The sequence below is a fragment of the Equus przewalskii genome, chromosome 23, assembly GCF_037783145.1.
Source record: "Equus przewalskii isolate Varuska chromosome 23, EquPr2, whole genome shotgun sequence".
NCBI classification, from domain to species: Eukaryota; Metazoa; Chordata; class Mammalia; order Perissodactyla; family Equidae; genus Equus; species Equus przewalskii.
In genome coordinates this window covers 22,832,920-22,859,682 of record NC_091853.1, presented here as the reverse complement: position 1 = coordinate 22,859,682, position 26,763 = coordinate 22,832,920, and the positions used below count along the sequence as shown (strand labels likewise).

Genomic DNA, 26,763 nt, shown 5'->3' with positions numbered 1-26,763 from the left:
CTTCAGAGGCTGCCTAATGTCGGGGGGGGGGGGGGGGCCGCTTCAATCACAGATCTGTTTTTATGTAGGATAAAAACAGATATCTTAGATATAGGAGTCTTAGATACAGGAGTTTCACTGATAAAAGTTAAAAACAACAACAGCAGTAGTTTGTAGCGTGGTTACCCCAGAAGATTACAGGCTGGGGCGAAAGAGGTCTGTTTACCACCCTGAAACTGTATGCAAATTTTGGAGGCTATGTGCATATATGCATTTTGTAGGGGAAGGTCCATAGCATTCATTAGTTTTCGATCAGTAAATCAAAATGCCAAGAAGTACTGATTTATAGGTCCTACAACTTGAAAACAATTTATCTCTTCCTTCCCTTCAAAAAGGATTTGAGGCTGCTAGTAAGAAAATATGGAGAACTTACAGAGGGCTTCAGGAACAAAAGTGATGACTAAAGCTATTGTATAGATCATTAATAAAGGTGTTGGGAACTAGGGTTGTTAGCTATGAAGACAAGAGAGGTGAGACAAAACAGAAAATGGTTCTCTGGTGGGAAAATGTTGTGTGTTGTCTGTTGCAGCCCAAGTGTGCACTAAGTATGCAACAGTGGCAGGCCCTGGGTTTTGGACACTCTTCCTAGAGGTGGAGAAACACCACCATTGAGTCACCAATTTTTTTTTAAAGCCTGGTTGAACTTAAAAAGTAAAATTATACTGCTTATACTAGATTTCAAAGGAGAAATTATTAATTATAGTATTTCTTGGCTTACTCAATTTATATTTTTTAGTTAAGCCTATCTGAAATATTCACTCTAAATTTAAAAGAATATTTTTAAAGAACAAGAAATATTGGGGCAAGATTAGGATTAGGATACAGTTCTACATTCCTCAAAGTTGCTGAATCAGCATCAAAAGATGCCTGATAAAGATCCCCATATCGGGAAGCAAGGCTTCGGAATTCTTCCATGGACTGTTTCATCTATAAAGAAGGAAAATATCAATTATGATAAACAAACATGCTATCATTATTGTACAAACAACGCAGAAAACAAAACATAAAAAAACCCATCCTCAAACAATAAAAAAATCCAAAAAATACTTCAACTTTTTCATTTTCATTCTATTCATTTTTATAAACCTTGGTAAGAAACTACAAGTGTGCAAGAGACTATAATTTATACACGACGTACAGAAACAAAAAACATTGCATTTTTAGCTTAAGTTCCACTAAAATAATTAACAAAGTTATAAACATCCCAAAGTTTCTTTCAAATGTCTGTCTTTTCTCTTTATATAACTATGCAGCATCTAGAGAGACATCATCAATCACTTGGTTGTTCTACAGAGACATCAGCCTATTTTTGGCTAGACAGCTGAGTTAATAAGCATCTGATGTTTAAAGCTTGTGAGTCAAACCACTGATTTTTAAACTTCAGAATTTTTCATCTCAAAACTACCCTCAAAAACCTCTGAAGTGTAAATAAAAACTGCACTGAAAATAAAGTTAAGACACACCTGATTGGAGATGCGACCACACCTCTGAAGGTCATTCCCTAAGGTCATGGCAATTGTGGTGGCGATTGCAGGTGGGGGGCTTGTCTTTAGGCTATTGCAAGTACAGATGAGTTGGGAGAAGGCTTGCAGAAGGTCAATCCTGAGTTTTACAAATTCACACTGAAAACTTAAGGGATTCAATGGTGTACTGGCAGCCTGGGGGAAAAAAAGATACATTTAAGACAAAGTAAACATAACAGCAAGATGGTGCAGTACAAAGTATTTGTCATAATCTGTGCAAAAGAGCAGTAGTTCTAACACTAATGGATAAACACCTACATTATAAGGGAAATGATGTGATATTAGAAAGAAAAACTTATTGCTACTAGCATCAGCTCTGAAAAACTACGTTCCATCAACATTCAGGTTCCTTAGTTCCTACGTTGACAAAGATCCCACAACACATGGGTTGGCTAGATCAACATTAGTAAGGTATCGTATGAGGAATGCTTCAAGGACATCATCAGTCCCCCCAAATCCCTTTATCACCTTCCTACCTTCCTAACCTGAAATTCTCATCACTGGAATCATTCAAAGAATTTTTAAAAGTTTGAAATGGGGAGGGTAGAAGGGCAGAAGAAATATGTTGCTAGACAGTCACTGTTAAAAAAGCATGTTACCTCATGGCTGCCTTCTTCCACTGCTAGCCCAGAGTAATTTAAAAAAGAATTTCTGAGTAGACACTTTAGAATGCACAGACAGGCCATCAAGGAAGAATAGGTCATAACACACAAATAAGTTTCAATGGGATAGAGGGGTCTCAGGGATAAGCCTTGGACAGCAAAGAGTAGCATTAGCTAGGTAGAGAGGACAAAGAATTGTAAATTAAGCCAGTGTGGGCAGAGAACTAAGACAACTTTCAACTGTTTAGCAACTGCCCTAGTGGAGAACCTAGCACAGTGTTCTCAATAAAAGGCCTACTAAAAATATGCTATTTTGACACTAAATGGAGGCCTAGTGAAATCAATTTTCCTCTCTGAGAAGATTCACTTAAAACAGGCTGATGCTGTTTCTTAGATACTGTCACACACTATTCTTTCAGCAGGAGAGCCAAGTATGTGACTTTGGAGTCCTAGAAGTTGGTTATAATATTATCCATCTGGCCAAGCATCACACACTGACCCAAGTGTGTAGTTATCTCTACTTTTAAGTATCAAATGATAAGTTTTATTATTTGGTAGCATTCATATTTTACCCTCTGAAATAGTTAGCCATGCCCTGTATCCTTTGTAAGAACACACACTTGCTCCAGTATCCCTCTCAAACTGCAAAGGCCCTTGATAATATATATAAGCTACATCCATATAAAACTATATAAGCTAGAGGTAATAACTGCATTCAATATATTGAGTTCCGTGGTTTTCAAACTTTTGGGATGCTTTGTTCTAATCATGAAACAGCACAGATTAGAATATTAAAGAGACCATTTCAATTGTTTTAAATTTCTTAGAGAAGTGATCTGCTCCTATAGGAAGACAAATTCCCCCTCCTCTGCCCCTGAAGCTGCTACTTGCTGTTTTTAATTCACTGCTTGTCAGCAACTTTAGAAGGGTCAGGGATACAAGTAGGTGTATATGATACTGTTATATAAATACAGTACAAACCATCCTACCAGACAAAAAACATGGGCAATATCGTACTAACATGCATTATAAAACTTAAAGAGAAGCAAGAAGTAGTTACAATGAGGGAGATTTACTGCCACTCTGGATTTATCGCTGAATATTTGATTGATGATATAAGATGGTAACTTTGAAAGTGATTGTGCATCTTGGATTGTGTTATGTGGAAGGAAAGCAATGCTAGATATAGTATACATGTTCGAAAAGAACACAGAAAAGACAGATTGTCATAAAGGTCAAAGATTTTAAAAGGTACATCGTCCATAAAAGACAGAAAACGTATAAGAAATAAAACTTTGACTACAGCAGTATGAATAACGCCAATGAAAAAGAAAAGGGATATTATTTATATTTCTTTACACTGGGGCTAAAGTTTAGACAGAGGTTGGGTTCTAAAGTCAGCCGGTAAGGCAAAAATTGAATATAATCAAAATTACCCCTGAAAATTCCTCAGGAAGGAATTATTTCCAGAAAATTCAACACAGTCAGGTGAAGAACAGCAAACTTAGAGCTCTCTTTTAATGCTCACTCTGGGGTATCAGCTAATTGAGAACTGTCTCCAGTATTTAAATTGCTATTTGCTTCCCCATTATTTAAACAGCTATTTTTCTTCTTCATTCTTGTTTTCTTTCTTTTTTTTTTTTGCCTAAACATATAGAGTTAAATCTGTGTTAAACATGAATGCAATTTTACTGAATTTCTGATGTGTAGTACATATCTTGTTTTCTAAATGGAGGTAGCTAAATAAACCAATGTAGCTGAAAAGAAAACTACCTCATAAGCTCAGTTAAAAAAAAAGAAAAAGAAAAAGAAAAAAATATATAGTGGTGAACAACACATAATGAGAGTGAACCATAATGTAAACTATGGACTTAAAGCTCCTAGAAACTACCATTTTACTTCCTGTTTCTGCGAATCTGACTATTTATAGGTATCTCATATAAGTGAAATCATATAGTATTTGTCTTCTTGTGACAGGCTTATTTCACTTAGTATAAGCTCAGTTTTTGAAAGAATAAGCTAACCTTAAAGCAAAGGTAGACTAGATTGTTTTAAACCAGCCCTCCTGCTAAGAACAACTGGGAAAACTAAATACAACATTAAAAACATCTATTTGAAAGCACTGAAGAGCTACTAAGGCAACAAGGATTTAGAGAGCCAAAATCATGGATTGAAAGGAAATCCAAGGAGGTAAGACTGACCTTTGGTGACATTTCCTGCCTTGAGATATTTGCTAATTTGAAAGCTACTCCTCAAAGTCTGAGAAGCTGAGCAGAGCTTTCAGCCATCTCACACGACTAGGAGGAGGGCTGTGGAAAAGACTGCAGGATTTGGTTGTAACCTCAAAGGGCTATACCCTAGGAGGTAGGAGAACTCAAAAATATACTGGCCCTCCAAGGACTGAAGCCTAGCTTTGAATCAGTTCAATCCCTGATTGGATTAAGGTGATGTGCCCTTAGCCTAACCACTTGCCAAAAGCAGAGAAAAATATTTTAAGGCTCTGGATGATGTAATAACTATAATTTTTCACACACATTGTCCAAGACTAAATAAAAAATAACCTAACATACAAAAAAGACAAAATTCCCCAACCCAAGAGGGAAGAAAAGGTCAAAGGCACATATCACAATAGATCCAGATAACAGAATATCAGATAGGAATTTTAAAATAGCTATGATTAATATATTTAAAAAAGTAAATGACAAGATAGAGAATCCTGGCAGAGAACTGGAAAATATAAAACAGCCAAATGAAAATTTTGGAACTGAAAAAAAACAATAAATGAAATTAAAGCTTAAGGAATGGTTTGACAGCAGATTAGACACAATGTAAGAGAGAATTACTGAAATAGAAGATAGGTCAGAAGAAAATATTTAGAGCTGACTATGGAGAGACAAAAACATGATAAATGCAGCACAGAATATGAAAGATATGAGATATGGTGAAAAGAACCAGCACAGGAGCACTGGGAGTCGCAAATGAGAGAGAAAGGGAGAGAAACAATAGCTGAAGAGTTAATGGTTAATGTTCCAAAACTGATCAAAGTCATCAAGCTATAAATTCAAGAAGCACTATGAACCCTCAAAGGAGTTTATACTGATAGGAGTGTAAATTGGAAACCACCATGGGCAACTGTTCGGCAGCATTTATGAAAGCCGAACCTAAGTATATTCTACGACACAACATAACCATCTGGAAGCAATGCACACCTATTAAGAATGTTCATAGTCGAATTATTCTTAATAGCCCCAACCTGGGAAGAACCCAAATGTTCTTCAACAACAAATTGGATAAATAGATTGCCGTAACAGTCATCCAAAAGAGTATCACAGAGCAATGAAAAAGAATGAACTATTGCAACATGCAATAAAAAACATGAATGAATCACACAAACATAAACCTGAACAAAACAAGCTAGAATCAAAAGAATAAGACTGTGTGATTCCTTAAATAATGGTGAAAAACAAGGCAAGACTATATATAGGCTTAGAAATCAAAATAGTGGTTACTGCTGGGGAGACGGGTGAAGGTAGTGATTGAAAAGGCGTATGAAGCAGGGAAAAATTTCTTAAAACAGAAAACAAAAAGGAAGATCAATAACTTAGACTACATTAAAATTAAGAACTGCTGTTCACCAAAACATAGAAAGTGGGGAAAAAAAAGCCACAAATCAGAAGATAATATTTACAACTCAAAATAACCTACAAAAGATTAGTATCCAAAACATATAAAAAACTTTTACAAATCAATAAGAAAAAGAGAAACCTAGTAGGAAAATATGCAAAAAACTTCAATTGGTACTTCACAGGAAAAAAACAAAACACAATGGCCAAACATGAAACAAATGTTTAATGGTTTCAACAAAATGAAAAGGCAACCTATTGAATGGGAGAAAATATTTGTAAATCATATATTTGAGGAGGGGTTAATATCCAAAATATATTTAAAAAACTCATACAACTCAATAGCAAAAACCCAAATGATCCAATTAAAAAAGGGGCAGAGACGTGAATAGACATTTTTCCAAAGAAGACACACAGATGGCCAACAGATACATGAAAAGATCTTGAACATCACTAATTATCAGGGAAATGCAAATCAAAATCACAATGAGATTTCATCTCACACTGTTAGAATGGCTATCATCAGAAAGACAAGATAACAAGTAGAGGAAAGGATGTGGACAAAAGGGAACCCTTGTGCACTGTTGGTAGGAATGTAAATTGGTGCAGCCACTATGGAAAACATAGTGTTTTTCTCAAAAACTATGGAGGTTCCTCAAAAAGCTTAAAACAGAGTGACCATATGATCCAGCAATGCCATTTCTGGGTATATATCCAAAGAAAACAAAAACTCTAACTCCAGAAGATATATGCACACTCATGTTCACTGCAGCATTATTTACAATAGCCAAAATATAGAAACAACCTATGGATAAAGAAAAGGGTGTGTGTGTGTGTGTGTGTATAAATATACACCCTCCCCAAAACGGAATAGTATTAAGCCATAAAAAAGAACAAAACCTTGCCATTTGTGACAACATGGATGGACCTTGAGGGCATTATGCTAAGTGAAATAAGTCAAGACAGAGAAAGATAAATACTGTATGATCTCATTTACATGTAGAATGTAAAACAAAACCAAAAACCAAGCTCATAGATAGACAGAACAGATTGGTAGTTGCCAGAGGCTGGGGTGGAGGGTGGTGAAATGGGTAAAGGGAGTCAAAAGGTACAAACTTCCAGTTATAAGATAAGTAAGTCATAAGGATGTATGTAACGTATAGTATGGTGACTATAGTTAAAATACTACATTGCATATTTGGAAGTTGCTAAGGGAATAGATCTTAAAAGTCCTCATCACAAGAAAAAAAAAATTTGTAACTATGTATGATGATGGATGATAACTAGATTTACTGTAGTGACCATTTCACAATACACAGAAATAATGAATCATTATGTTGTACACCTGAAACGAATATAACGTTATATGTCAATTATACCTCAACAAAGTAAATTTTTTTAAAAAGTTTAATTGTATTAGTATTTTGGGAAATACCAAACAGAACCTCCAGACCATGCCACGTGAGGGGGAAAAATGTCGAGCAACAGGAACTCTTATACGCTGCTGGGAGGATTATAAATTTGTAAAACCACTGTGGAAAAATTCCTGGTATTAGCTAGTCAATTGAAGATGCACATAACCTATGCGATTCGACTCCTAGGTAGGACCTTAGAACAGTATTTCTTGATAGGGGCAGCAGTGTCCTCGGCATTTCAGGAGATTAGGCATCTCTAGCCACTGACCATCAAAGTCAGTAGCGGTCGCCCCCACTCCTCTATCACTGCGACAACAGAGACATCCCTATACTCTTCTAAATTGGAGCAGGGGGAAGACACACAGTTCTGACTGAGGTCTACTGCCCAGGGAGGGGTGTTCACCCTGCACACACTCGTGACATTCTGAACTAATTCTTTGTTGAGGGGAATTGTCCTGCACATTGCTGGATGTGTAACAGCATCCTTGGCCTCTACCCACTAAATGCCAGCAACAGAAAACTAACACAAACACTTTTGGATAACCAAAAATGTCTCCAGACATTGCCAAATGTCCCCTGGGCGGTAAAATTATCCCCAGTTGAGAATCACTGTCCTAGAGAAACCTTCACATAGGTACATCAAAAGATACGTACAAGAACGTGCATAGCAGTACTGCCTGCAACAGCAAACGACTGGAAAAATCAGAACTTCCATCAACACTAGAATGGGAACGTAACGATGTATATTCATATGACACAACACTATACGGCAGTAAAACTGACCTACAGCTTCATGCAACAAGATAGATGAATCTTAGGGACATATTTAGATAATCAAAGCAAGTCAAAGAAAGATATATATGATTTCTTTTTATATAAAATTTAAAAACAAGCAACATAAGACAGTACCTTGTTTAGAGTTACAAAAAAGCATGTTAAAATTATAGAAAAAGAGTAAGGGAATGGTACACACAAGATTCAGGATGGTGGTTACCTTTGTGGGGTAGGAAATGGTATATAAACACAGAGGATCACACATGAATTTTAAATGTCTCATTTCCTAAACTGGGTTCTAGGTATACTTGGATATTTGTTGTATTTTTTAATGTACCCTACATAATATATACATAGATATTATACTTATTCAATATTTAATAAAAACAAAAATAAAAAATAAATTAAAAATTCAGCACTGTAGGCAGAATGCTAAGATGGCTCCTCTGATTCACAGACCCTGGTATCCACTTTGGATAATCTCCTCCCTTTGAGTGTGGGCGGAATCTGTAACTTGCTTCTAATGGAACAGGCAAAGGTGATGGATTTTGAGAATATAATTTAGGTTCCTAATGAACTGACTTTATATTAATCAAAAAGGAGACTATTTTGGGTGGATGTCTCCTAACCAGGTGAGCCCATGAAAAGAGGGTCTTGAAGGTAGAGATTCTCCTGCTGGCCCTGACGCTTTCACAAGGTGTACAGCTGTAAGGAAATGAATTCTGCCAACAACTACCTGAGCTGAGAAGAGGACCCTGAGCATTCCTGAGCCTCAGACAAGACTGGTCCTGGCTGACACCTTGATTGCAACTTTGTGACAACATGAGCAGAGAACTCAGCTAAGCCATGCCTGGACCTCTAACTCATGGAAACTGAAATAATAAACGGATGCTGTTTTAAGCTAATAAATTTGTGGTAGCTCGTTACACAGCACAGAAAACTAATACAAACACTTTCTATAATTTTTATTCCCTAGAAGCAAGTTAATTCTTTCATTAATCACTGGGCTGGGAAATCAAACACCCAATGTTGCCACAGGGTGCCCATAAGCAAAGAACTTCTTTTTGAACTTCTCCTGTTTAGTTTGGTCGAAGCACGTAAAAAGCATAATCCTATAGCTGTATAATCTCAGGTTAGATCATCCAGGTGTCAGGCAGTAAAAGGGCAGTCCATACTTAGATCCTCTCAGTTAAAAAGACAGAAAGCTACTGTTAAATCCACACTTGTCAATGAGCGGACTAAAAAAAGAAATCTTTAAAAAGCCCTGACAGTACAGTAGAATCAGAAATGTGGGAAGTTCCAAACGACTGTAAGGATCATACTGCCTTCCCCTCTGTACTATTCTCAAGTGGAGAATCGCTTCCTGATTTTTTTTATCCTCAAAGCATTGCCTGACATATAGCAAGCACTTACAGTCTGTTGAATAAAAGAACTCCACTTCGAAAAAAGATGATTTGAGGCCCAATAACCTGCCTTAGGTCGCAATGTGTTAATGGCAGAGTGGAGACTAAGGCAGGGGCCTTCTGTCTGTCTATCAAGTACTTTCTTCTTATGTCAGAATTCAGTCTTTGATTACTGCCAAGACCCATTAAATACACATACCACACAAATCATTAAAAGACTGTTAAATATTCAACAGGATTTTTCATAATATCAATTCTATCTGCCTCACTGTTTTGTGAGCCCGTGTGTTTCACAGTTCTCACCATGTACTGTACTGAATGATTAACAATTTTCTGCTCCACATAAACTAGAAAACGAAACAATTCTATTGATTGGAACCAATAATTGTAACTTCTGATTTTCTGATGCATTTATTAGCCTGATTTAGGCAACAACGTTTTCCCAGAATAATCAAGAGGAAAGAACCACAGTAGTCAATGCTACCCTTTAAAATGGAGAGGAGCCAATTCCTATATTTCTGTTTTAAAACAGCAAACAACCCTAGCCAAAAAAACATCATACTTCAAAAGATATGTACTCACATTAGTCTGAATACTGTCTCTTCTGTGACATCTACTTATTCTTTGTTCTATTTTGAAGCATTTCTTTTGGGCTGGCCCACCATTAAAAATATTTTAGATTATGTGATAAATGTATGTAAAAAGGTCCCAAAAGTTTTACAGCCCTATCTAAATACACACAATTTTAAAAGTTGTGTGACAATGCTTAAAAAATGTTTAATGTTGATTATATGAAGTCTTTACTCATAAGGGGAAAAAGTCCTTGCATTAACACAGAAAATGCTCATTTTAAGGAACAGGTACTTAGGAATATAATTAATTTCAAGGAAACATAAGAAATGTTAAAGGTCTGCCCTCTCTGCAACCCCTTTACTTTCTTCACAGAAAAAAACGGAAATAGTAGCTGGGTGGCTGTTAATTTGGAATAGGATGATATCACAGAGGAGTAAAAAGTGGGACACTGGCATCCTTGATAATTTCTTTTTTATCTACAAAGCAAGAAACTCTAGTTCCTTAGTGAGTAGCTGCCAGGTATGATGCGGTGGGAGCTTTATGTTTGATGGTGGTATTGGTGGTGGTATTGGGGTCTTACTAACAGGAGTCTAGAAAGGGGGGACCCTATCTCCACTTATCCTTTCTGCGTGGATTCAGTAGTCCTCTTCATACATGGTACCTGACGCGGTACTTGATAAAAACAGAATGATAAACTTTCATCAACCTATCAATGTTAAAAAGTGGGGAAGGGTGAAGGATTTACTTCTCTGTCCTATTTACTACTTTCATATTGCCAAATATTTATATCAGCAAAACTTTCAGGGTAGTTAAAATAGGAAAACTCAAGAAGAGAGGGGAGACCATTCTCATACAAGTCATCATCACCAAGGGAGAGTTCAGAGGACTTACTGTTAAGGAAGCAATCCCTTTGTGGTAGAATTTTAAAGACTCAGCAATGCAAGAAAGTGCTGAACTATAATTCTCCTCTTGCAACCCAGTGAGACACTGTTCTGCATGTGAGAACTCCTTCAAACTATTCAGCCAGAAGTAGAAATGTTCCGAGGCAACTTGAGTCAGCAAACTCTGATAAAGCTCTCTGGCCATGTCATGATTACCCTAAAAAAAAGGGGGTACATGATGACGTTCTTACACTTGAATTAGTTGACATAGCAGCTAAAAGACAAACCAAAACCTTGGCTAAGTTTTAACAATCATTCCTCACATTACATAATACGTTGAGACTTCAGAGAAAATACGCTGAACTGCTTTTATGTAACACAATGCCTGAAATTCTTCACTGAAACAGTTCCAAAGAGAAAATAAACGAAATTAACTATAACCCAAGTTGAGAATTTTAGTTCAAAATATAGAAAGTATAAATACTTATTGTATGTCATTCTGTATGAGCTATTTAGCGGGGTGGGAGGGAGCTCCAGTAAGTTCCATGAAGAGATTAACAGCAGGAATACTGCACCTGCCTCTGGAAATGACTGGGGAGGAATTGTTACGTGTGTGTGTTGCGGGGGCGGGGGGGGGGAGGCAACGTGATGCGATTTAATGCCTGGGGGCCATGGATGCTCAGTGTCCTGCAGGGCTTGGACGCTTGGACAACTGGGTATCCTAAAGAATTGTCCTGTCAATAGTGCTCTTCCTTCCATTTGAGAAACACTGTACAATGAAAACACGTGCTTCAGTCACTTAGAATAATGAGTCAAACTTTCCTCTCCGGACTTGCCCTCAAAGGATTTCCATACTATCCAAGTTCTGTATTTCTTCTCAAACAAAATTAATAAAAACTGTTAGGTTTTCCATGTGGCTGAGAAGGGAGCATTTCCCGTTTCACTGCGGTTTTGAGGGTATAGCGCAAAATGAAAGTGGTATTAACAACCTAGAGCCAGAAAGAGCCCATAGTTTTGGAATTCCTGGGGAACTCCCCATAACAACATATATACAATTCTTATATAGGAAAAATTAAAAATTAGTTCCTTTCCTTCATCATCTTTCAATTCCATAACTAAAAAGTACTTCCATCTTTATTTTCAGTTTTGATGAGGAGCAACAATCACACAAGCTAAGGTTTGTAACCTGCCATTTTCACCAAACCAGTTCACACACAAGGATAATACATACCATTCTGGATGCCTGTCTGGCAATTCGATATACAGTCCACCCATTGGAGACACTTTCAAGCTGCTGCTTAATTACTGCCTTTATTTCAGCAGACAGTGCTTTCTGACTGGCTACAAAAATCACAGTGGCCAAACTCACCTAAGATTGAGCATGAAGTAAGAAAATCAAGAAAATCATTAATTCTATCCAATGTCATTGATAACTTTACCCAAAAGAGAGAAAAACTCATGAGAGCCCATCAAAAAAGAACGATGTTTTTCTTTTCACATTTATTAATTTTTTACTTTGAAGTCATTAATTTATTCCATTGCTCAGAGCATTGTTTATAATAGCAAATAATTGGAAACAATGCCTATAAATATAAATAAATTATGATATAATCACACAATGAAACACTATACAGCAGTGAAATGGATAAAGTGGAGGTACACTTATCAATATAGATGATTCACAAAACAGGTAAAAAGAGGCAGAATGCAAAAGATTACATGTAGTATGATAACATTTATATAATATTAAAAATACGCAAAATAATGTTGCATATTACTTAGGTAGTAAATGTCTAACAACATGCATGGGAATGATAAACACCAAATTCAGGACAGTGGTTATCTCTGGGAGAAGGAAGAAGACACTCCCAGGGAGGTACACAGGGATGTACAATTCAACAGTACTGGTGACATTTTTTTCTTAAGATAGGTGATGGATGCAAGAATTTTTATATTATTCCTGACAGTTTTTGAATATTATATTTCATAATTTAAAATTGCCTTAAAGTAGTCCTAACAAAAAAAGGATAAGGAACATTAGCCAAGAATGTGGATTCAAGAAAAAATAAACTTGGCTAACTGCTTCTTAGTATTCCAAAGCTGATACATACAAAGATCCATACATATTGTGATAACTGAATGATGTCATTCCCATTACCACTGTCACCTCGTCATCAGAGTAACTTTTCCTGATAGCAAATGAGATGGGGGCAATCTTTTACATAATGCCCCCTGGAGGATTACATGTAAACCGCACTTGAGTAGGTAATTTCATTACACTTTTTCCTAAGCCGTAAATCTGGATGAGCACAAACAACATAGAGTGGCCAATTTAAGGCTTACATCTAATTTATGTCTATTTAGAGGGTAGCCTATTCTCAGCCCTGGAGAATTTTCAACTAAACATTATTCTATAACTTCCTTGCCTTCTATTTCTTTCTAAAGCATGCTCATCTCCCAACGCTAGGACTATACTGAAACTTAAAGGGATCCTAAACAGCTAAAGAGGTCCTGGATTGGAAAAAGAGGAATTTGGACTAATTTGTGGTCACTGTTATCATTAGGTCTTTCACTTATATTTTTGGAAGTACAAAACAGGGTTTAGTTCATTATTTATTTGCTTTGTATAAGAAAGAAAAAAAATTCATTTTCATTTTGTTCCTTGTAATAAAACAAAAACATCAGACTGAAGACTTTGGCTACACTAAGCTGACTAGACAGAACTTAGGAAGAAAGCAGTTTCAGATTTGAACTAAATAGGGCTTTCTAAATCAAAAGTGGAACTAGTAAAAAAGATTATGGTTTCAATTCTGTTTTGACTTCAACATGCTCTTGGTCTTAGATAATTATTTTAACTTGTTTGTTTTGCTTTTTAAGTGAAGTCAAACAGTAATGTTGACTTCTTAAAGTAATTCCAACTAAACTGGATTCTATTCATCCACAGCAGGTTCAAAAAGCAGCTCTTTACCAGAAGCTCTTGTTGCTTGTCTGTGGCTGATCGTCCGATCACCTTGTAGAGCTCCATGAGGTCACCGAGCATTCCATCGCCCAGCACCGGTAGCTGCATGGCAATGGCGGCCAGGCAATGGCACATCAGGATCCGGGCAGCATCCTGAGCACTGTGCAACTGAGTCAACAAGGTCTCAACCACTGATTGGCTAAGGTGGGGCCTGCCCTTGGCCAACTTCACCATACAATTCAGAGCAATCTGCACATTGAATAGAAAATGGATCGGTTACACTTTAAAGGTATTACATTAAGCTTCAAAGAAAAGAACTTTGTATAAGTTATTAAGAAAGCTTTTTTGTAGGTATAACATTTTTCTTCATAAGAAACATAAGACATATTGAATCTCGTATTAGGATCTGCAAAATGTACAATGCTTAAAACTAAAATAACACGTCAGGACTGTACATTAACCACTCATTTCAATCTAAGACTATTAAAAAAAGAGTTGAGATGAAAATCACAATAACACTGAGGCGGCAAAATATATGACAACTGAATGTCACCATTACTACACTTTCATTACTTTTCAAGAACTGCTTCTAAAGTGTGGTTTGTAAACTTACCTATGCCAGCATGTCCTAGGATGCTAATAAAAATAGATTCCTGGCCCTACCCATCCCAAACTTAATAGATTAACTTTTTTTTCGGTGTTTGCATTACTGAGAGTTTGCAGTTTAAAAAAAGTGCCCCAGGTTACTCTTAAGCACACCGATGTGGGGAAGAGTCTTCTAATTTCCTCTCTTATTTCGCAACTGAAATCTACAAACCAACTGCCTTTAGACTTCTATTCAGGCTAGTTAATGGCATCAGTAATATCCTACCTACCAAAAGTAGAAACCCAGCAGTCCTCTCATTTTTACATAGCCAACTGGTTGCTAAATCTAGTCATTTCCTCTTTTGTCAAGTCTCTAATATCCACCTCTTTAGCTTCTTTCCATTCTCTCTACCACAACATAATCTCTCCCTAATTCTAATCTCTTGAAAAGATGGGCCCATTAACCCACCCTTCATATTACAACCGTGTGGCTTTCAGATGTTAGGAAGACATAATGATGACTTTAGAGTCTGACAGACCCAGAGTTGAAGGAGCTTGCCTTGTGTTAGCTAGGTCTTTGAACAAGTTATTTTATCTCCCTGAGTCTTAATTTCTTCATGAGTGTACAAGGAGAACAAATTTCACTAGACAGGGTTATTGTAAAGATTGAAAGAAATGTATATACAAGCCTTCAACAAGTCTGACACATAACAGACACACTAAAATAATAATAATACAACAAAGGTTAGAGTATGTCCATTACTTCAAAATTTTAATGTCTCCTCACTACCTACGGAATCAAGCCAAAGCTGCTTAGCGTAGTATTTGATATTCTCCATGATCAAGCTGCAAACTACTTTTCCAATCTCATATCATGTCCTCCAGCCACAGGGGCTACTCACCATTCTTCCAACATAACGGGTACATTTCTGCTTTCATGTCTTTTAACAGTGGTCCCTTGGGTTCAAATGATCTTTCCTCAATATGGTCATGTGTTGCTTAAGTACACAATTATGTTCTGAGAAACGCATCTTTAGGCAATTTTGTCATTGTGAACATTACAGAGCATACTTACACAAACCAAGATGGTGTAGCCTACTACACACCTAGCCTATACAGTTGTATATACTGTTGTATATGAGGTCCGTCAGTGATTGAAACGTCACTATGCAGCACATGACCGTACTGAAATTCTAATCCATCTTTCAAGGCTCAACTCTTATGACATCTATGTTCAAGTCTTCCCTAATATCCTTAGTTGAAATTAATCGCTCTCAACTCTGTCTTCTCACTAGAATTGCACTTTTGTTTGTACTACCAGAGAACTTACTGGATTCTGCTTGGGATTATTATCCCTTATATAAACGTCAGTATTCTCTAGATGGGGAGTTCCTCTTATACAGGGACCTTTCTTGACCATCTATGTATGTCCCACTGTGCTGAGTCCAGTGCTTTAATTGACACCGACAACTGGTGGGAAAAGGATTTGGTTTACTCTCTTTCTTTTTTAAACTTTTAAATAAATGTATTGTGGTTCCAAAGGGATTCTGGGGATGAATCACTTGCCAAACACATGTTGCCTACTTCCTTCCCCACTTCTTGATTATCAGCTTTATTTTTGGGGAGGAAGATTGGCTCTGAGCTAACATCTGTTGCCAATCTTCCTCTTTTTGCTTGAGGAAGATAGTCACTGAGCTAAGATCCATGCCAACCTTCCTCTATTCTGTATGTGGGACACGACCACAGCGTGGCTTGATGAGGTGCAGAGGTCTGTGTCCAGGATCCAAACCAGTGAACCCCGGGCCGCTGAAGCAGAGCACACAAACTTAACCACTACACCACTGGGCTGGCCCCTTGATTATCAGCTTTTATTTAATGGTACTAATATCTTTATTGTTCATCACTATGACCACATCACACCTTCTCTTAACATGCTAAAATAAGTCTTGACTTCCTTCAAATCAAACCTTAGACAAGCTATAGTTCTCATATTCTCCAATGTCTACTTAACTTTTACTTCTATTAACCCTATTTTTCTTATTAATTTTATAGCATCACAAATTATATTTCATGTTTCACTCCAGTAAGAGTAGCTTCACTTTATATTTTAAAAATCTTAAATATCTCTAAGATGATTTCTATAATTAAATGAAAGTGAAAAATTTTACAATAATTCTTCACTTGGTTTAAAAACTAGGGTTTCTATACTCAGGAAATTAATGTACACTTATACATTTATGAATTTAGCTACAATTATTTCATCAGTTTTTTGTGATCTTATCAGTGTTACCTCAGATTATCAACTTCCCAAAGTGAAGGAGCTCTGCCTATTTAACTTTTCTTTATATTGTCTACAACCATTATATGTGTTTATTACAACTTAAAATAGGCCAAAGCTCAGATTTTTACTTTGTCTTTTGGAATAACATTGGTCAAAATGCTAGTTTTGAAAGTGAAGATAGAGGCAAATGTTTGTTTAAGCCAAGAGTTGACAAGCTAATGCCCTTGGGTCAAATCCTGCCTGCTTTTTGTAAGTAAAATTTTATAGGAACTCGGCTACCCATCACACTTCCTTTTTTTCACACATTGCCCATGGCTGTTTTTGTCCTTCAATGGTAGAACTGAGTAGCTGTGACAAAGAGTGTATGGCCTGCAAAACTTAAAATATTTACTATCTGACCCTTTACAGAAAGATTGCCAATTCCTAGTTTAGGCAATGAAAAAAGACATTATATTAAAATAACTGATGTTTTCACCTTTAAAGTGGCTTGAGCACCCGGACTATCATCTTGACTACAAAGTACCAGGAGGGATTCCAGGCCAAAGACGGCATCTTGTTCCAGTGCCAAAAGGTCTAGAGGAAAAACACTAAGTTTTACAGTGGTCAAGCACAGATGATTAAATGCACACATACACATTTAGGAAAAAAAACGTTAAGAGGTCTAACATAGGAAACACTTCAATGTGTAATGCTAACCTTCCTGAAAAAGTACACGTGGCATTACTTATGAAATTTAAAGGCTATCTTCAGACTTTTATATTTTCACTACTTTATTAGAGATTATAAAAATATATACATTACATTAAACGATAGAGTTCTGCATAGCAAAGGAAACCATCAACAAAATGAAAAGGCAACTTACAAATAGGAGAAGATATTTGCAAATCATATATCTGATAAGGGGTTAATATCCAAAATATATAAAGAATTCATACAACTCAATAGCAAAAAAAAATAATTCCATTAAAAACTGGGCAGAGGATCTAAGTAGATATTTTTCCAAAGAAGATATACAGATGGACAAAATGTACATGAAAAGATGCTGAACATCACTAAAGCATCAGGGAAATGCAAATCAAAACCACAATGAGATATCTGTTAGATATGGCTATTATCAAAAAGATAAGAAATAACAAGTGTTGGCCAGCATGTGAAGAGGGAACCCTCATGCACTGTTGGTGGGAATGTAAATTGCTATAGCCACTACGGAAAACAGTATGGAGGTTCCTCAAAAAATTAAAAATAGAACTCCCATATAATCCAGCAATTCCACTTCTATTTATCCAAAGCAAATGAAAACACTATTTTGAAAAGATATATGCACCCCCCATGTTCATTGCAGCATTATTTACAATAGCCAAGATATGGAAACAACCTAAGTGTCCATCAATGAATGAATGGTAAAGAAAACATGATACACATATATGCATGCATACAGACACACAGACACAGACACACACACACACACACAATGGAATAGTATTCCGCCATTAAAAGAAGGAAATCCTGCCATTTGCAACAACATGGATGCACCCTGAGGGCATTATGCTAAGTGAAATAAGTCAGACAGGAAGACAAACACCGTATAATCTCACTTACATGTGGAATCTAAAATAAATAAACAAATGAATAAAAAACCCAAGCTCATAGATACAGAGAACAGATTGGTGGTTGCCAGAGGTGGGAGGGTGGGGGTTGGGAGAAAAGGGTGAGGGGGGTTGAAAGGTGCAAACTCCCAGTTATAAAATAAATAAATCCTGGGGATGTAATGTACAGCATGGTGACTACAGTTAATAATACTGTATTGCATATTTGAAAATTGTTAAGAGAGTAGATCTTAAAAGTTCTCAACACAAGAAAAAATTTTTATAACTATATACAGTAATGGATGTTAGCTAGACTTACTGTGGTGATCATTTTGCAATATATAGAAATATAATATCATTATGTTGTACACCAGAAACTAATATTAAAAAAATATATATCACATCTATATTAAGTCAAGAGCTAAAGCCATAAAGGTACAAATAAAGCATCACTGAAACAGTGAGACCAGCTTAGCTAAGGAAAATACTAGGAATGGGAAACCATGTGGTATGTGCTAATCTTCCTAACTAGACATAAATTATGCAAGTCCATTTTAACCTAGGATGTAACTTTCTATTGAAAGTTGAACCACTTTTAGGAAGTAATGAAGACCCCATATAATCTTATTAATGTTTTAAGTAGGACCATAAAGAACGACCTCCTTAGGTGTATATAATAGTGGTACTACAGCATCTTTTCATGCGTTCTTTTCTACGCACGTCCTTAATCACGCAAATCAGTTTAATGCTATAGATACCTAGAGATAAATTTCATGAAAATTTAATTCACATTCTTCTGTTAATTCACTTGCCCTTGGGTGAAATTATTCGTTATATAAGCCATTTGATAATTTAAGATTTTTTTCCTAAATTTTCCAGGTTTTTGTACAGGTGAACAAATTGTCTTATATCACAGTATAGAGTCATAAGCAATCCCTATCCACGGCACCATACATGCAAAGGTAAGCAGTGGAAGGAAATGAGAAATGCTCCATAAAACCTTTCAGTTCCACAATCCCAATTCCAAGGTCCTCATATATTTTCTTTTCTTTTTCAACAGATTAAGTAGTCTTGAGAAAATTTGCTCTAAGAACACTTCAGAAGGATGTAACTAACACAGAAAAGCACACAGGCTAAAAATACTAAGGGATTAAAAAACCAAACACACACACAATTCTGCCCAAGCTCCAATCCAAAAGTTTATCCATAATGTCAGTCCTGGTCAAACCTACCTTTTTCTTGACAAGAGACGGTGATGTTAGTTAGGACTCTCACTCCATGAGCTGCAATGCCCCTGTTACTATGGTAACAGCATTCTTGGGCTAATCTGACTAAATCAGAGGATCTGGGGGAAGAACCTACATTTCCTAAACAAGTAGAGAAAAGTAGTATAGATTTAATTCATTTTTATGGTTCAAAAGCAGTTCAGCTTATAGGTTCATTTTTCTCATTTTCAAGAGAAAATTTCTAACAATAAACTTTAACAAAATTTTCTACCTCTAGCTCATCATCAATATACACCACCATTTCTCTTTCTCCTGTCAAGGTACTTAGAAAAGGTATGTGCTAACAGTTTTGTAATGATTAAGATCTAAACTCAATATAGGACTTTCCCACAAAAATATTAATAAAAACTGACTAAGGAAGACAGCAAAAGCCAAAACAACTATAGATTGTATCTTGGGAATTCAAACGGATTCTCATTAAAATGGATGTCATCACAGGCTTCTTGTCAAATAACATCTTACCTTCAAGAGAGGAAAGAAAAGAGAAATAAAAATTTTAAGTTTGCTTTTCCTACCTCAATTGCTGGCATATAGTGATATCTCAAAAGGTTTACATAAGAATTCACAATTTCAGAGCTGGTAAGGATTTTGGGCTCATCTGATTCAACACCCTATTTTTACAGAAGAAACTGAAGCCCAAAGATTTTAAGCATCTTGCCATCAAGGTCATAAAAGTTGTTACTTAATGCACTAACCCTCATGCTTTATACCTTAAGTTCTATGCTACAGATTGCAGCAACTTTTTAAATTCACACTTGAAATTCTGCAACATAAGGTTTATGCTGTGAATGTTTTTATTTACCATAGAGAAGATCTCAGTTATAAGTGAGTGGGTTTCAAGAAAACTAAGGAGATTAAAGCTTATTCAACTTCTTGGCAGTCTCTCATTCCTGTCTTCCTTTCCCTTGCTTATTTTTCCATGATTCCTACCATCTTCAACCTTGTCTCTCATACCAAGGGTGATCATATTTTTTGAGGTTGAAAGAGACACTATTACTAGTTACAACAGGCATAAACCAAGACTATCCCAGGCACTGTGGGACATATGGTCACCTTATTGATTTCCAGTTTAACATAAAAGTACTAGCTTAGGTAAAGCCTCAATGTTTCTAAAATAGGCAAAGCATTAGAAAGATGAAAACACATGCTCATTTTTTCAAAACTGCAGAAATCATTATTTCCTCTGTTATTTTTCTTGCCCATGTGATATGGACAATGCAGATTCACCTGTAAACTTACAAACATGTTTTGCAACTTGCTCTTGTCCTATCAAGACTCATCACAGAAAACTTAGAAAAAACAGAAGAATCCGAAGAAAAAAACAAAAATCATCACAAATCCCACAACCCAGTACGACCTTACTGTTAACTTTCTGGAATATTTCTTTTAAATCTTTTTCCCCTATGTACACCAATACAATTAAAAAATTTATAATCAGGATAAGCAGAAATTGACCAATATTCTGTCTTTAAAATACAATATTTTTGAGCATTTTTCTATGTTAACTTTTTTACAGATAAAATTATTTTTAATTTAATTTTTATTTATTTAGAAATTATTTATTAACGTAAATTCACATGGTTCGAAAGGTTCAACAAATAGAAGGCGGCAAAACGTTAGTGAGTGAAAAGTTTTCCTCATCCACCCAATGTTATCAGTTTCCGATGTATCATTCCAGAGAGTCTGTCAATTTGTAAGAATATGTGTTCCTTTCTTTCTTTTTCCTTTTTACATTGTTTTGCATCTTGCTTTATTTCTCTTTAAACAATACATCATGAAGATTATTCTATGCCATTTTTAAAAATAAATTGCACTGATTTCTATTGGAGTTATGTATCATAATTTCTTTCATGAGTTCTCTATGGATGGACCTTTTTATGCTATGGCATCTGCTACTGATGAATAATATTTTGCTATTGTATACAGTGATGCTATGAATAGCCTTGTATATATGTCACTTCTCAAATGTGTGAATATATTAGTAAGATAAATTCCTAGCAGTGGAATTTCTGGGTCATTTACAATTTTGATGAGTATTTCTAAATCATCTATGCCGAGGTTTGATAATTTACATTTCCACTAGCAATGAGTGAGAATACCTGTCTATCCATACCCTTGTCAACAGAACATATTATCAAACTTCTGAGTCTTTGCAAATCTGATGGACTGGTAAAGTATTTAGGTGTTGTTTTAATTGGCATTTTTCTTAGGCATGTGTGACACTGAACATCTTACACGCTTAAGATCCATTTGCTAGCAATAATTTAGACACACTAAATTTAAGTTTGTTTTACAAACTATCCTGGTTATATCAAAAAACATCTAATCAATGAAAATATACTAAACATTTACCATCTATGGAAATAATCTAACTTTGGAAAATCCCTGACTTTTATTTCTTGTGAACATCACCAAGTCTGGTTACTTAAGCCTTTGGCTTAATTCCATAAACAAACTGCAATTTAACAAAATTCAATAAAAGGACAAATAAAATATCTAGCTTGAGAACTGACCGACGATTATAACCTGACACAATGTAGAAATGTCTTTGGAAGTAAAAAATAAAGAAAAAGAAAGTCACCTTCCATCTTGACTAAACAGGTCAGTTTAGTATAAAAAAGAATCCTGAGTCAGAACCCTTGGGTTCAGGCCTTGGCTCAGGCACTTCATTAGTACCTGACATTGGACATATTGAAACTTTGTGAGCCTCAGCTTCAATACTTATAAACTCCGTTGCATGTGCCTCAATCGAAAGGCTACTTGTACAGAAGCAATGAGACCTTGTATGGGACGGCTCTTATAAATTATAAGATACAACCAATACTCTGCCTACTGCAGCTCTTTCAAAGTGTGATGTCAGTCAAGAATATTAACTGCAAGCTAAGAAACTGAAACTGGCTGATTTGTGCAGAAGAAGAATTTATTGAAAGCACAATGGGTATATGGTAGATTTTCGATAAAAAAGGCTGCAATGATCTCTCCCATCCCTTGTAGGCATGCCCTTTTGCAATGTAATTTCCAGTTCCTTGCATTAAGAAGTGTTTATTTCTTTACTATCTGGGCTTGGCCATGTGACTTGCTTTGGCCAAGGAGACATTAAAAAAAGTGTAAGCAAAGTGCTGTAAAGTGCTTGTGTGTTGGTGGCTTGCCCTCTTTCGGCTGCAGCTAGACTCCTGAGAGCATATGTAAACAAGCCCAAGCTAGCCTGCTGAGAGCCACATGGAGGAGAACCAGGGTGCCTCAGCTGAAAGCCTTTCTACCTCTAGCTGTGAATGAGGCCCTGAGACCATCGAGTGTGGTCAAGGCTCCAAGTGACTGCAGTGTTGTGAGTGAGCCCAGGTGAGACCAGCGGAACTGCCTAGCTGAGGCCATCAAAATTGCTGACATGCAGACTCAGAGCAAATAAGATAGTCATGGTTTTAAGCTACTAAGTTTCGAGGTGATTTATTATGTAGCAAGAGATAACTGATACAGAAGTACCTCAGAATTATTGGAAAGGCTGGAAAACTCAGTGCAGAAAATGGACAGGAAAAATGCAAGGCTAGACACCAACCAAGATCAGAGCCCAAACCATGCATGGAATGAATCCAGTGAAGACATCACTGCCATTGTTACTGATTCCTTGATGTCACAGCTTACAGTGCTGCCAAAGGTATCAGATATAGCAAACATCCACTGCTACAGCAAACCCTGGAAACTGGATGCTGCTGTGGTCATTGCCATATCACCAGAATGGATTCTCCCACATCCCTACTTCTTGTTGTTACAGGCTCCCAATTCAGTCTGCGGTATGAAAATGGTAAGCTGAGTCCAGACCACACATGTGCACCCTAGCTGGCAGCGAGGCTTGGCAATAGAATATCAGGTCTTTTCAGCTTCCTATCAGGGCTTAGATGACAGGAATTCCCTTTACCAAGTAAGTTCATATGCTGTGCCATAAAAAGGACACGTACATTGTAGTTCTTTAATTAATTCAAATCTAACTAACTGACTAGAAAAGGAAGCAACAGAGATTCCATAAAACTTGCATTAAAACAAAACAACAAACAACTTTGGCCTTAAGTCTGTTAAGTAAGCAAGCTCCTGACCAGGCATTAATAAAGGCATTTTGGAGTTAAATCATCTTGAACAGGCAACTAGGAAAGCACTATTGAACCGGCGTAAAGTTTTATTTTAATCATTTTCCAGAGGGATAACATCCCTAAAAGGAAGCACATGACATTTGCTCTTAAAATTTACCACCACTTGGCCTTTGAAATGTACTTAAATCCAAAGGGCATTTTGAGTCAGAGACATACAAAAGCAAACCAGCTATTTTAAGCATTCTCAAAAATAATGTTTAACCCATATATAACTCAAAAAGGGGAAAATCTATTAAAAACAATATCCTTAAGATCAAGGATACAAGATTTTATTACTATAGGCATTTGTTAAGAAATCATTTTCAAATAAATCACTAGCATATAACCAAGTATGAGATTGAAACCTTTCCTGATTCTAAAGCTTTATAGAGGAAACAACTTAAAACAGTAACATGAATAAAGGGATTGGCACATTATCTATGTATTATCTCCTTTCTTCTCCTTACCCGAAGCTATGCTGAAGTAATGTTTGACGGCGATGGTCCCTGACAGCGTGGAGAGGACAGACAACATCCCAAGTTTTAAGCTGTCATAAGGAGTCTGGAGGGCACATTCACAGAGTGCCTGAAATGCAGAAGAGAAAGGAACACAGAAATTAAAACATCAATAGACTTTGAAATTGTCTACTCGTTCTAAATTTTCTAGCTTTTAGAAAAATCGTAACTTTTTTCCATGATAAAAAACTTAAGTCAAACTGCTACAGTCAAGAGGAGCCTAAGGAGTTATGTTAGCTAAATATAATGCAACATCCTAGATGGGCTCCTGGAACAGAAAAAGGACATCAGATAAAAACTAAAGCAACTAGAACAAAGTACGAACTTTGGTTAATAATAATGATGTGTCAAGACTGGTTCATTAATTGTAACAAATGTACCATACTAATGTAAAATATCAACAATAGGGAAACTGAGTGTGGGTCTATGAGAATCCTCTGTATTATCTTCTCCATTTTTCTGTAAAGCTACACAAATTCTAAAAAATAAAGCCTATTAAAAAAAGTCTTGATGAATGACTTATTAAGACCTCTTTGAATTATGTATTATTTAGTCCTCACAAGCAGAACCTCCACCATATTTTGCTTACCTGAGAGACATGAATATTAAGCCATATATGTATATTTTTTAAAAATAAGGATAGAGGAAGATGGGCACAGATGTTACCTCACGGCCAATCTTCCTCAATAAAAAGGGGAGGATTGGGGGGCAGATGTTAGCTCAGGGCTAATCTTCCTCAAAAAAGAAAAAAAATAATAATGATAATAGTATGGCATTCTATCTGGTTTATAAGGGAGTGAGCTACCTACCCTCCTCCATTTCAGGTCATTTATTCTACTCCTGACTAAGGTGGTCTGAGGTATTATTAAAAACAAGATACTAGTTTTTCTTTCAGTGCAGTCAACTATAAACATATGCTCACAGTATAGTGACTCTTGCCTCATCCTATATACTTACTTGCAGGACTCCATGACATTACTGCATGTAACATAAATGGTCAAATTAAATATAATATAAATACTCTGTTAAATTAACCTATTCTCATACTCCCACAAAGAGAAAGATTCAGAAAGTAAGCAAAATTTAAAGACTAGGGGAAAAATTAAAAATAAAATTTCAGAAAGGGTTAAACAATAAATTTAATATGACCCAAATAAAAATATCAACAAAGTCTTGAGGGGGGAATTAGATAATCTGCTTCTAAAGATCACATAGAAAAATAAAAATTAGCAAATATCTAGAAAAATTCTGAGAAAGTATAATGAGAGACAAAAGAAGCTCTACCAAATATTAAAATGTATAATAAACCCACAGACGTCAAAGAACTTTTTCCTAGTCATGGACAGAGAAAGCAAGGAGAGAACTGGTCCCAGAAACAGATTCAAACACACACAGGATATATGATAATGGCACTTCCAATCAGAGGGATTATTCAATAAGTAGTTCAAGGACAACTGGCCAGTCATCTGGGTAAAATTAAACTAGACCGTTGTTTCTTTTTTGTGGCAAACAAACAACAAAACTGAAAAAAGTACTAAGAGTTAAGATGGGAAAAGAAAAAGTAAAATAAGATAACTGACAAAACTGGAAAAAAACTTCATATCATGTAAGACCAACAAAAGCCCAACAATCTTAATTTATGAAAAGTTCTTACTAATAAATAGGCAAACAACTCAATAGAAAAATCAGTAGTTCACAGATAAACTTTATAAAAATGGCTTTTAAATATGTTAAGCCTCGCTCATAATTTGAAAATTTTAAATTAAAATAAGAGCTGCTTTTCACTAATCAGATTGGCCAAGACTGAAGTTTAATACTTACAGCATGGGGAAATAGGTGCGCTCACACACTGTTGATAGAAAGGTAAAATGTAAAACTCATTGGTGGGTGATTAGCATTAAATATAAAAATTTTAAAGTATGTATCATTGAGCCTCAAAATTCCTCTTTTAGAAGTTTATGTTCACAAAGGTGATTTTTTTTTTTTTTTTACAAACCGGTCAATGAAGCAATGTAAATAGTAACAGTAGAAGTATTGGAAACAACTCTAATGTCCATCAGTGGGGGACTGGGAATATAAAGGGAGGACCACACAGCCAGTGAAAGAATGCAGTAGATCTGTATTCTAATATGAGATGTTCCCCAAGATCCACTGTTAAGTGATAAAAGGTTCAGAACATGCATATAGTATATTTTCATTTGTACAGAAAAAAGACGGGACATACATATGCTTGCATACGGACGAAAAAATTCAGGAAGGGACATAGGAAACTAGTAACAGTGATCACCTCTGCAGAGGAGATCTGAGGGAACAGACGGAAGACAGCCTTTTATTTCACATATTGTACACTTTTGAACATGGTGCATTTTCTATCAAGTCTACGTATACTTTTTCAATTGAAAGAAAGACCTAGTTAATAACAAAAACAGCAGCAGCAAAAATTATCATGGAAGAAATGGAAATGGCCTTGAAAGATAGGAAGGGAAGACAGTCTAGGTGATGCAAATAAAAATTGCGGCAATTAGGCCAGAATATGGAGTGTTTATTTGTGGCCTAAGAGGAGATATGTCCAAAAGTGATGAACGCTAGGAGAGAAA

At 36.0% G+C, this 26,763-nt stretch overlaps 1 protein-coding gene across 1 annotated transcript in view; it reads right to left on the bottom strand.

Annotated features, from left to right (window-relative positions):
• Positions 1 to 26,763, bottom strand: part of INTS7 (integrator complex subunit 7) — a 90,918-nt gene that overhangs the window by 21,090 nt on the left and 43,065 nt on the right. The window contains exons 8-15 of the mRNA XM_008521699.2: positions 24,119 to 24,236; positions 19,477 to 19,611; positions 17,134 to 17,231; positions 13,802 to 14,041; positions 12,065 to 12,202; positions 10,844 to 11,050; positions 1,503 to 1,697; positions 863 to 966 (exon numbers count right to left, since the gene is read on the bottom strand). Coding sequence (XP_008519921.2) covers positions 863 to 966; positions 1,503 to 1,697; positions 10,844 to 11,050; positions 12,065 to 12,202; positions 13,802 to 14,041; positions 17,134 to 17,231; positions 19,477 to 19,611; positions 24,119 to 24,236 — 1,235 coding nt within the window. The remainder of the gene's footprint in view (positions 1 to 862; positions 967 to 1,502; positions 1,698 to 10,843; positions 11,051 to 12,064; positions 12,203 to 13,801; positions 14,042 to 17,133; positions 17,232 to 19,476; positions 19,612 to 24,118; positions 24,237 to 26,763) is intronic.